At 57.9% G+C, this 11,533-nt stretch overlaps 4 protein-coding genes across 4 annotated transcripts; 2 read left to right on the top strand and 2 right to left on the bottom strand.

Annotated features, from left to right (window-relative positions):
- Positions 1-253: 253 nt before the first annotated feature.
- PTSG_05846 (uncharacterized protein) lies at positions 254-1,687 on the top strand (the record flags this gene model as incomplete). Its single annotated transcript, XM_004992682.1, has 3 exons — positions 254-499; positions 686-826; positions 1,676-1,687. 3 exons carry the CDS (start codon positions 254-256, stop codon positions 1,685-1,687), a joined length of 399 nt encoding a protein of 132 aa, XP_004992739.1.
- On the bottom strand, positions 1,509-3,904 carry PTSG_05845 (uncharacterized protein). Its single transcript, XM_004992681.1, has 4 exons — positions 3,103-3,904; positions 2,302-2,841; positions 2,040-2,134; positions 1,509-1,931 (listed from the first exon to the last, which is right to left on the bottom strand). Exons 1-4 carry the CDS (start codon positions 3,773-3,775, stop codon positions 1,872-1,874), a joined length of 1,368 nt encoding a protein of 455 aa, XP_004992738.1. The 5' UTR covers positions 3,776-3,904; the 3' UTR covers positions 1,509-1,871.
- A 32-nt stretch (positions 3,905-3,936) lies between these two features.
- Positions 3,937-9,929, top strand: PTSG_05844 (WEE protein kinase). Its single transcript, XM_004992680.1, has 10 exons — positions 3,937-4,493; positions 4,895-4,937; positions 5,067-6,052; positions 6,236-6,335; positions 6,524-6,581; positions 6,777-6,987; positions 7,135-7,269; positions 7,490-8,503; positions 8,708-9,027; positions 9,246-9,929. The coding sequence occupies exons 2-10, from the start codon at positions 4,901-4,903 to the stop codon at positions 9,319-9,321; spliced, it is 2,937 nt and encodes a 978-aa protein (XP_004992737.1). The 5' UTR covers positions 3,937-4,493; positions 4,895-4,900; the 3' UTR covers positions 9,322-9,929.
- Positions 9,861-11,498, bottom strand: PTSG_05843 (uncharacterized protein; the record flags this gene model as incomplete). The annotated part of the gene is made up of 1 exon (XM_004992679.1): positions 9,861-11,498. One exon carries the CDS (start codon positions 11,496-11,498, stop codon positions 10,233-10,235), a length of 1,266 nt encoding a protein of 421 aa, XP_004992736.1. The 3' UTR covers positions 9,861-10,232.
- Between the last annotated feature and the right edge of the window lie 35 nt (positions 11,499-11,533).

Genomic DNA, 11,533 nt, shown 5'->3' with positions numbered 1-11,533 from the left:
GTTGTTGTTGTTGTGCGTATGTGTGTGTGCCTGTGCACTGCCGTTGTTGTTGTTGTTGTTGTTGTTGTTGTTGTTGTTGTTGTTGTTGTTGTTGTTGTTGTGCGTATGTGTGTGTGCCTGTGCACTGCCGTTGTTGTTGTTGTTGTTGTTGTTGTTGTTGTTGTTGTTGTTGTTGTTGTTGTTGTTGTTGTTGTTGTTGTTGTTGTTGTTGTTGTTGTTGTTGCTGCTGCTGCTGCTGCTGTTCAACGGCATCATGGACCATCTCTCCCTCGTCCCGTCCCACACCGTCATCTTCACCATCGCAATCATCATCTCCATCACCATCGCCATCATCATCGCTGGTGCCAATGCGCAGCAGCGGGAGGGTGAGTGCCGTGCACAATGGTATGTGCGGCACTTTGTCGAGCACGATGTCCTTGTACACACGCACGCGGAAGCGGTGAAACGGCTCAAGGTCCATCATGGTGTGAGCTGCGTTGAGGTTGTTGCAGTGCCACAGGTACTCGCTCTCAACAGGCAATATGCACACGTCCACGCGCCACGGACTGACGTGCACACGCAGCGACGGCTGCTGGCGATACAGCAGGCGTGGCTGAGCACCAAATGGTGGCACGTGTGCCGCTCGTTCCTTGTTTCCCTCACGACCACCACTGCTGTCATCATCATCATCATCATCACAACAAAGCTGGTGCCTGTTGATCGTGTCCTCGCAGTCGTCGTCATCACCACCACCATGATCGACGGCACTTCCTCCTCCCTCCTCCACCTCCCCATCCCGCCCGTCTCCATGGCCCGTCTTTCCGAGCGTGCGCAGCAGCTGCTCAAGGTATGGCAGCACACCCGCACGCAACACGCCCGAAGGCTCCAGCGCCTCCCACACCACAGCAGCTCGGCCAGTGTGTTCATCATCATCATCCGCTTCTCGTGCACAGGTTCCTCCACTCTCCATTCCTTCGCTTTCTTTTTCTTCTGCTTCCTTATCATCTTCGTCCTTGCCACCATCGCTGTCATTGCCGTGAACCTTCTGTATCCCATCGCCTTTCGCTTGCTGTTTTGTCGCAGTGCACATGTGTACGATCGTGCGTGCAAGCGCATGTGCTGCTGTCGTGAGCCGTTGCCTATCCTGTGTTTCAAACGGAGCCGTGAACACACGGCCCGAAAGCGGTGTGTCATACTCCAATTCCCACGCCGCCCGCAACACACCCCCACCGCACGCTTTCACCACGCTCGAGCAGCGGCCACCAGGTGAAGACGCAGGCACAACACCATCATCATCGTCATCATCATGGCAACCCCGGCCATCGCCATCACCACCATCGTTGCCATTGTCGTCGTCGTCGTCGTCATCATCATCATCATCATCATCAGCCTCATTGCCATCGCTCTCGTTGGCGGCCGATGTCACGGTGTTCTTCATGCGTTGTCGTCGTTTCCTTCGTCTGTGCTTACCGCCTTTGCAAGAGCACGCACACAGTGCGCCACGATCACCATCACCATCGCCATCACCATCACCATCACCATCGCCATCACCACCATCATCATCGCCATCATGTGTGGCTGCGTGCTGCAGCTGTTCGTGTTCGTCTCCATCGTCTGGGTCAAGCACGTGCGTTCCATCGTCCACAACAACCACACACTCCCCACTTCTCGTGCTCGCGTGTTTCCTGTGCATCAGCGGCAGCACTGAGCACGCCCGACACACGTACGCAACTACATCCAAGCGGTGTTGTTGTTGTTGTTGTCGACCTCGCACTTGGTCTCGGGCCACGCCACGGACCAGCACCTCGTGGTACAAGCGATCGTTGGCTGCGGCCATGTCTGCCTCCCCCATCGCAGCCATCACAACACGTGCACTGTGGTTCGTGCTCGCATCAGCGCTGCTGTTGGTATCGCCGCCGCCGCCGTGGTGCAACGTGCTGTGATCCGGCGTGCTGTCACGACGCAAACGGGCAGAAACCGTGTCGCCATCGTGCGAAACATCTAACAACAATGCCTCCCCTGCTGTCACTGCTGGTGAAGACGGCAGGAAGTGCACGCACTGGTCCCAGCCGCACCACAGCCCGCGCCCGGGCGATGTGCTCACGTGTGTCAACGGCCTGCTTCCCTCCGGATGCTGCTGTGTCTGTAGTCTCTCCTGCACATGGTGGTGTTCGAGTCCGTCACGACACTTGCCATCATCCACATCAGCTTCTCTTTGATCTTCACCACGACGAAGCTGTGCACGCTGCGGTTCCAACACAATATCTTCTTCTTCTTTCCCAGCAACACCACCATCATGATCATGATCATCATCATCATCACCCCTGCCATCAACGTCCTCGCCCAACGCGCTGCTGCAGTCGCTGGTGTTGAGGAGCTGCATATCAAACCAGGTCACAATGGCGTGCGCCGTGCCCGTGGCGAGCGCTGTGACCGGCACATGAAACTTCTGTCCGCTCACACCAGCTGCTGGGCTGAGTGGCACTGTGCCGAGATACACGGGTGGCGTCAGCATCGTGTGGTCCACGAGCGACAAGTTCTCGCACGTGTACATGTCACCTGCCTCCAGCACCATCGCGCCACCCGCAAACGTCGCGCGGCACCGCGTGCTGAGATCCGTGCTGCTGACGACTGCGCCGTAGAGATGGGCGTGGTCAGGGATGATGACGCCATCTGGCTTCAGCAAGCGCGCACGTGCGTCCGCCAAGACGGGCAGGATGTGTTCGCCAAGCAGCCCGGCATCCACCAGCTCCGTCACAACAATGTCCACTTTCTCTGGCAGGTCCTCGCCGATGCACAGCGCACCCGAGTGCTTCTGCAGCACATGGATCTTGGCGTCGCCAAACGCACGGCTGCACTCATCTGTGTGATCGTCTCGTGAGCTGGCATGATCGGTATGAGGCATGCCTGAGCTCCCAGCCATGGCTGAGTGCCCTTGCTTCTGTTGCTGCTGGTGCTGTTGCTGTTGTTGTTGTTGTTGTTGTTGTTGTTGTTGTTGTTGTTGTTGTTGTTGTTGTTGTTGTTGTTGTTGTTGTTGTTGTTGTTGTTGTTGTTGTTGTTCCTGTTGTTGTTGCTGTTGCTGCTGTTGTTCCTGTTGTTGTTGCTGTTTTCTGTCTTGCAGACGCTGCCCCTGTTCCTTCTTTTCCTTCTTTTCCTGCCGTTTCATCTCCTGCTGTGTTTGCTGGTGTTGACGGATGCATGCGCGGGCCACCTCTGCCATTGGCGCGTTCATTTCGCAGGCGTAGACGGCGGTTGCGCCTGCTTCCAGGGCATACAAGCTGAGCAGCCCGGTGCCCGCCCCAATGTCCAGCACGGTGCACGTGGAGCCTGTGGCCAGCCTCTCGGCCACTGCCGCTTGCAATGCATTGCGGTACGCCACGTTGCGCTGCTTGTCGTTGAGCATGCGAAAGTGCCAGCGCTCCACAACGAGGTTGACAATGTTCTCGTGTGACTCCACAATGCAGGCCTCCTCCGGCGCCAACTGCATGCACTCCTCTAACAGGGCGAGCGCGTCGGACCACCGTCTCGCCCGGTACAGGGTCAGCGCAAAGTCATGGCGCAGCAGCCACGACGCTCGAAACATGCTGCATGTCTTCGAGTACAGCCACAGGGCCTTTTCCTCCTGTCCACTGCCCAGCAGCTCCTCTGCGTATGCTTTCAACACACCCGCCACTTCCTCCTCCACATCCACATCATGCACCAGCGCTGGCGTCTTCACCACCTTCTGCAGCAACCCCATCAACACTGCGCCACCACCACTGCCACCACCACCACTGCCAGCACGCTGCTGCGCCATGCTCTCTCCTTTGTTGTCGTTGTTGCCGACCACGCTTTGCAAGCGTGCCGGGTGTGTTTTGCCAATTGCAATGCTGCCCTCAAGTTGCAGGTTTTGAAGTGACTTGCATCAAATACAGTAGTCACGGGCTTTATGTATGATTTCAATCAATGTTCATGTTCGGTGACCGTTGAGCATTCCCGCCGAAAACTCGAACAGCCGCAGCTGTTGTCGTGCCCTGACCGTCCCCTTCTGTTTTGTGCTGCGAGCGTGTGTGTGTTTGTTGTGCAGAGCTTTCCCATCCAACCTCTCTCTCCCTTTGTTGTTTTGTTGGCTGCCAGCAGCTGCAAGCAAGCCTTCTTTGGTGGCTCGTTCTTGTGCGTCGCCCCCTTTGTTGCTTGTGGCAGTTGCCTCGCGTCGATTGCATTCCACGCCAAGCAAGCAAGCTGTCTCAACACCTGCCGCACCCTTTGACACAATCAACAACACCTGTGACAACAGACCAACACAACACCAAGACAACAGCAGCCACCAGCAGCCACCAGCAGCGAGCTGCGCACACCCATTCCATCACCAGCTTGGTCGTGCAACTGTTTGCTGAGCTGTGTTGGTTGGGGAGCCGCCTCTCGTTGCTTCCTGTCTTTGTTGAGGCTGCCAAGCAGCAACACCATCAGCACCAGCCAGCGCACAAGTCGAGTGCGCCGTTTCTGACCATCACCTCCGTGTTTCGCGCGCATAGGTTGGTCTGGCGCAGTCTGTATGTGTATGTGTGCGTGGTTGGGATGGTGGCAGAAACCGTTACATGCTGTGGGTGCACGGTCGACCGAGTGGTGTGGCGTTGGTTGGTCAGCCTTTTGCACTTGTTTGAAGAACATGCACGAACAGGCTGGCTGGCTGGGTGTGGTGCAGGTGGTGGCGGTACACATGCGTTGAGTGGGCTATCGCCCATCTGTCATTGCTGCTCCTTCCATTCATCAGTCTACACATCTTCACACAAATGGGCACTGTTCCACTCACGCACACTCACGCACACACACACACACACAAAACACGCACACACAACAAACACACACACACACACGCACACACAACAAACACACACACACACAACAAACACAACTCGCAACCACCGCACGACAGGCGATCATGGCAGAGCCCAACTTCAACAACTGCACCCACGAAGGTGAGAACAAGGTGCTGCGTGTTGCTTGTGCCGTTGCAGTGTCGCTTTGTTGCATTGTTCTCGCAGGCTGGTTGTTCACCGCGTCATGACTCCACTTGTGTATTCATTCACACGCACATCACGCAACAGGGGTGCCTTCGTCACCTCAAGGAGGAGGCAGGTTATCATTCAGCCAAGGCAGCCATGCAATAACCTCCACTCCAGCCATAACAAGTACAGCAACAACAACAGCAACAACAACAACAGCACCATCACCACCACCAACATCATCAGCAGTAACAACTGTCGACGTTGGCGTTGACGCTGAGGAGCCGCGCACCCCACCAGCGCTGCTGCTTTCCCGCGACTTTGGTGGTGACGACCTGAACAGCTCGTCCTTCCTCGAGTTTAGCGAGGGCATGCACACGCCACCACGCGACTCTGCGCGTAGGCGGCGGCCCATGCCTGTGCCGCGCTCCCCGAACCCGCCCCGTCCGCGGCCGGTGCTTGGGTTTGACGACACCGCATCATCGCCGCCCCCGCCACCAACGACGACAATGACGTTCTCGATGGCGCACGTGCCAGCATCGCCGTGCCCGCCGCGAACGGAGGTGCCGCCGTCACCGGCACGCAAGGGCCCGCGCGCAGCGTTTGCCATGCGCTCACCGCGGCCGCGGCCGAACCTCTGCGCACCTTCGATGGCAATCCCACCAACAACACCGACAGCAGCAGCCATGCGCGTGTGTGCGACGAGCCCGGACCACATTGACACCGCGTTTTCCGGGCGCCAACACCTCCACCCACGCGATGCCACAGCGCGTGGTGTGGGCAACACGGCGCTGCTGTCCCTGGGGACGGCAGGCACGTTTGCAGCCACCCCGCACTCCCCCATCCCACTGTCGAAGCAGGACTCGCACATCCAGTTGCGGAACCAGCCGGCAACGCCACGCAGCCTGCTGCACCGTGCACGACGAGGTGTCCTCATGCGCAACAACAGCGTGGTGCTTGCCTCTGAGGGCGACGACCAGAACACCAACCACGCCAACGTCAACCCGTTTACGCCGCGCACCAAGGGCAAGCGCGGGCACGACGACTCCCAGCCGCTGCTCCGCAACAACCCGCAGCCGCACAAGAAGGTGCACGTTCACGTTGGGTGTTGAGATAAGTGGGGTTGGGGGCTGGGGGTGTGAAAGTGTTTGCCGTTGTGGAGTGTGTGTTTGCGCACTGTTGATTTCTTGTGGCTCGCTTTGCGATGCTACTGCTCACGACTGCCGCGTGGGTGTTGTCTCTCGCTGTTGTGCTGCCACCATAATCAACAGACGTTCAGCGTTGTGCGGCGCTATCGTGAGGAGTTTGTTGAGGAGAGCATCCTTGGCAAAGGCGACTTTGGCACCGTCTACAAATGCAGACACAAGCTCGGTTCGTGTGTGTGTGTGTGTGTGTGTGTGTGTGTGTGTGTGTGTGTGTGTGTGTGTGTGTGTGGCGGTTGCGGGTTGTTGTCGTTGGTTCGGGTCGTTGGTTCGGGTCGTTGCGTGTCTCTCCTTTCTTGTGATCGCGTCCGACCTCCGCCACCACTCCCCCCTCACGCTTCTCGATGTTCTCGACAGATGGGATGGTGTACGCCATCAAGAAGTCGCGCAAACGCATCGCCGGCCTCGCTGAAGAGTAAGTTGCGTGATGTAGTGACGGAGGGTAGTGGGGTTGGTGTCGTGTTGTGTTGATGGTTCGTGTTTGAAAGCAGCCGTTCTGGAGGTGTCTTGCTGGCGCACAAGTGAACCACCCAGTCAACTCCTCAGCCATTCATTGCTCTCTCTCTCACTCGCCCCTATCCCCCACCACCTCACCTGTTTGGCAACGCAGACGGCAGCTGTTGCGGGAGGTGTATGCGCATGCGGTGCTGCAGGCGCAGCCGTACATTGTGCGCTACTTCTCCGCGTGGGAGGAGGACAATCGCATGATTATCCAGAACGAGTACTGTGACGGCGGCACCCTGGCCAAGCTGTTTGATGACCACAGGCGCGCAAACAGGCCCTTTCTCGAGCACACGCTCCTCGTCATCCTCAAACACCTGGTGCGTCCCTGTTTGCTGCAATGCAAGAGGAGGAGGAGGTGGTGGTGTCGTGGTGTCGTGGTATTGTCCGTTTGCACTTGATCATGTACGAGCACACACACTCACACTCACACTCACACTCACACTCACACACACACACATGTTCAGGCACTGGGCACACATGCATTACATCGGCTGAAGCTGGTGCACATGGACATCAAGCCCGCAAACATCCTGATCAAGTACGAGGAGCCGATTGGGCGCGTGGCGAAACCGCGGCAGGCCGCACGGGCACGGCGGAAGGTTTGTTGAAGCAGTGGTGGGGAGGATGGAGGAGGAGGATGCGTGGCGCTGCTACTTTTTTTTTCTTTTCTTGCGCTCATCACAACACGCCCACACACATGTGCACGCACATATGTACACACACACACACACACACACACACACACACACGCTCACACACATGTACACACACACACTCACACACTCACACACTCACGCGCGCACACACCCACACGCACAGCTTGACAAGCGCATGTCAATGACGGCGGATGACGCTGCGGTGCAGCCTGGTTATGAGTCGACGGATGTTGAGCTGACTGATGAGGAGGACGCAGACAACACCACCAACAGCCACGATGGTGATGAGGAGGAGAGGAGGGGTCGTGGGTTGAGCCGGGGAACGCGTTCACGGTCCCGTTCACGACTGCGGGGATGGCACCAGGATGACGAGCAGACAGCAACGATGGAGGGTGCTCGTGGTAAAGATGACGGTGCGCACGAGCATGATGAGCACAGCAGCGGGTCCAACAGCTTCAACACGTCGGGCACGCTGCCCTCAGACCTGGAGTCTGTGTTTGGAGAGAGCGGGAGTGATGGTGAAGGTGGCGGCTCTGTCAGCGGCACCATGTCCCGTCTCGGCGTGTCCACTATTAACAACGCGAAGGGTGACGCAAACACAGACGCCATCAGCACCAACAGCAACATCGGTGCTACCGCCACTGCCACCGCGAATGCCACGGTTACCGACACTGCTGCAGCCAAGAAGCAGGGGCGAAGGGGCCGGTTGCAGCTGTTTGGTGGCGGAAATGATGATAGCAGCCGTGCTGCTGGCACCCATAGCGATGCGTTTGCTTCCGCATGCAGTGCTGGCAAGACGGCGACAGCAACCATGATGGCGCGCCGCCCGCTCATGCCGCGCGAACACGCAGACAACACCATCACCAACAGCACCAACAGCAGTGGTCTGGGTGTGATTACGAGCACGAGTACGGTGGGCAGCGCTGACGACGTGTTTGAGCCCGAGAGCGCGACGGTGACGACGTGCGGGACATCGGATGCGGGCGATGCGGGCGACGCCGTTGATGTTGCTGACATCATCGTGGACGCAGAGCACACACATGCACATGCACAGGAGGCGCATGTTGCTGGGAGTGGTGTGCTGAAGAAGGTGTCGTTTAAGCTCGGCGATCTTGGACTGGTGACGCGCCGCGATGACAAGTCGGCAGAAGAGGGCGACAGCAGATACCTCGCACGCGTGAGTGGCAAGGTTGCTGTGTGTGTGTGTGTGTGTGTGAATGTGTGTGTGTGTCTGTGTGTGTGTGTGTGCGACTGAATGTCTGTGTCTGTGTGTCTGTGCTACGACCTGCCGTGCAAATGAAGCTGCTTTTGTTCAGGACTCACTCACTCGCTTCCCCTCTCACTTCACCCACACCCTCACGTCGACCGTTTCTTGATACAGGAGGTGCTGAAGGGCCAGTACCGCGATCTGTCCAAGGCGGACGTGTTCTCCATTGGCTGCACCATGTACGAGCTCGCCAGCCTCGTGCCGCTCGCTGCAAACGGGCCAGAGTGGCACCGTCTGCGCGACAGCCCGCCACCGCTTGCCGGCTACTCGTCCAAGTTCAACCACCTTGTCATGGCAATGCTCTCTGAGCAGCCGGGCGAGCGGCCGACCACCTCTGACATTCTGAAGAGCGAGCTGTTGCGGCCGGACCCTGACCCCGACACGAGCACGCAGCTGAAGGAGGCCCTCGACCGCGTCCAGCAGCTCGAGCGAGAGTACGTCTGCAGGAAAAGAGGGAGGGGTGAGGGATGTTGTTTTGTGTGTGTGTGTGTGTGTGTGTGTGTCTGTCTGTCTGTGTCTGTGTCTGTGTCTGTGTCTGTGTCTGTGTGTGTGTGTGTGTGTGTGTGTGTGTGTGTGTGTGTGTGTGTGTACCACGCGCGATTCTCACATGCATCCCACCTTGATTCCCCCCCCCCCTCCACGCAACCTTCAGATTGCGACAGCAGAAACAGCTGGCGAGCCGCCGCGGCAAAGTGCCCGTGACCAGAAAGCAGTCGTGCGTCTTCTGAGGGCATCGACGACAACGTCGCACACGTGTTCATCAACGAACGCGTCCCATCGCACCTTCGAATGCTTTTTCCCTTCAAGTCCGCCTTTCGGACGCGCACACGCGTCCCAATCTCTCTCTCTCTCTCTCTCTCTCTCTCTCTCTCTCTCTCTCTCTCTCTCTCTCTCTCTCTCTTCGCTTCCATTTCTTCTGACATGACCTGCACGAGCATGTATCATGCCGGCACAGCTCACATGGCTGTTTCTGCTTCTTCCCCCTCTTCTCTCTCTTGTCTTCTTCGGGTACTAATTTGGCCAGTATGATTAACCTTGTATGCGTGTGTGTGCGTCGTGCACCACATCACTCCATCACAACACCTACCTGACCAGGCACAACCAACCACTAACCGCACCGAGTGCTTTCCATCCCCGCTTCCCGTTGCATGTTCTTTCTTCTTGTTGTTGACTTACACCTTGCTTACTGCTGTGCGTAGCGCATTCAAGTCATGTTTCGCTCATGTCGCACGCAAGTGCACTGAGTCAACGTGTACGTGTATTGTCTGTCAACGTGTATTGTAATGTAACAACCCAACATCGTACATAGCCCGAAAGAAATAAAGCATTGTCTGACTCAAGGACAGAAAGAAAGAGGGAGGGAAGGGGAGATGGGAGAGAAAAGGGGAGAGTTGCGAGCCAGGGAATGGCGCGTGCAGAGTGCGTTGAACACAGAAAAGGAAGCAAGCAAAGCAAACGAAAGGCAACGGCAGTTGGGCAACTGCAAAGTGACATAATTGTAATGTGTAACATAATCGCAAGCAAGCAAACAGGAAGCACGGAATTAATGTTGTGACATAACGAAAGAAGAAAGAGCAGCAGAGGGAAGTAGCTGTTCGTAACCTCTCCCCCGCCTTACATCGCCAAACGAACTGCCTTCTCACACGACGCAGTCTGGGTTGATGATGAGGACGGACGTGCTGTCGTATGGGACGCCATAGACAAGCCCGGTGGCGGCAGACTTTGCGGCGCCAAGCCACTTGAACTGAGACGAGGAGACGGAGGTGGCAGTGGACGTGGTGTTGGCGTTGGTGTCAATGGCCAAGATGGAGTCTGCGTTGTCGGGCGTGGCCACGATGCGCCCGTCGGACACCTCCACGCCGTCAAACCACTTGCCGGTTGTGGTGGGGAGGCCGGCCAGCGTGGTCCAATCGGCCGCATCGGTGACTGGGTTGACGATGAGCACGGCAGACGACGAGTATGGGATGCCGTAGATGTTGCCGTTGCTTGCAAGCACGGCGTTCCACCACTTGGGCGAGGTGGTCCTCGGCAGGCCGGAGATGGTTGTGATGTCAACGGTGTTGGCCTCAGGGTCAACGATGAGGACGGAGGATTCGCCCAATGGAACCGCGTAGATCTTGCCGTTGGCAGCCAGCACGCCGCCGCCCCACTTGTTGTTGCCAGATAGGACGGGCAAGGACGTTGTGTCGGTGGTGTTGCTCGTTGGGTCAATGACTAGCACGCTGGCGGCGCTCGAGGGTATGCCGTAGATCTTGCCGTTGTTGGCGAGGACGGCGTCCTGCCACTTGCCGCTCAGGCCGCCGAGGGTGCCAACGTCCACGGCGTAGGTCTCCGTGTCGATGATGAGCACAGCGCCAGCATACTGCGGCACGCAGTAGACCTTGCCGTTGGGTGCCTCTGCACCGTCGGACCACTTGCCCTCCGTAGACGCCAGGCCGCTGATGGACGTGGTGTCGATGGTGTTGGCCGCCGGGTCGATGATGAGGACGGAGGTGGCGTCGTACGGAACGCCGAAGATCTTGTCGTTCCTGGCATGCACGGCGCCCCACCACTTGTCGCCGCCGCTGAGCGACGCAAACGTCGTCACGTCGTAGGTGAACACCCTGCAGCCAAACGTGTCGCGCAGCGCGCGCACCTCGCGGCGCAGCGTTGCCAGCTCGTCCAGCAGATCCACACCGTTCACGTACACGGTCGCACCCGTCGTGTCAAAGGTCGTGTTGATGTGCAGGTTTCCGGCCGCGTCCTTCCCGACCGTGGGTGAAGCGGGTGAAGGGGGTGAAGGGGGTGAAGCGGGTGAAGGAGGTGAAGGGCTCGCATACGTTAGTGGTGCTTGCAAGCAGAGCCCGCACACCAACAACACCGCAAGCGGCAACAGCAGCAGGAGCGATCTCGATGCGGCGATCATTTTGGATCTTGGGGGGTGGGTGTGGTTTGTGGTTT

This window comes from Salpingoeca rosetta (assembly GCF_000188695.1).
Source record: "Salpingoeca rosetta unplaced genomic scaffold supercont1.15, whole genome shotgun sequence".
Classification (NCBI taxonomy): Eukaryota; class Choanoflagellata; order Craspedida; family Salpingoecidae; genus Salpingoeca; species Salpingoeca rosetta.
This window is presented reverse-complemented; position numbering and strand designations above follow the sequence as displayed.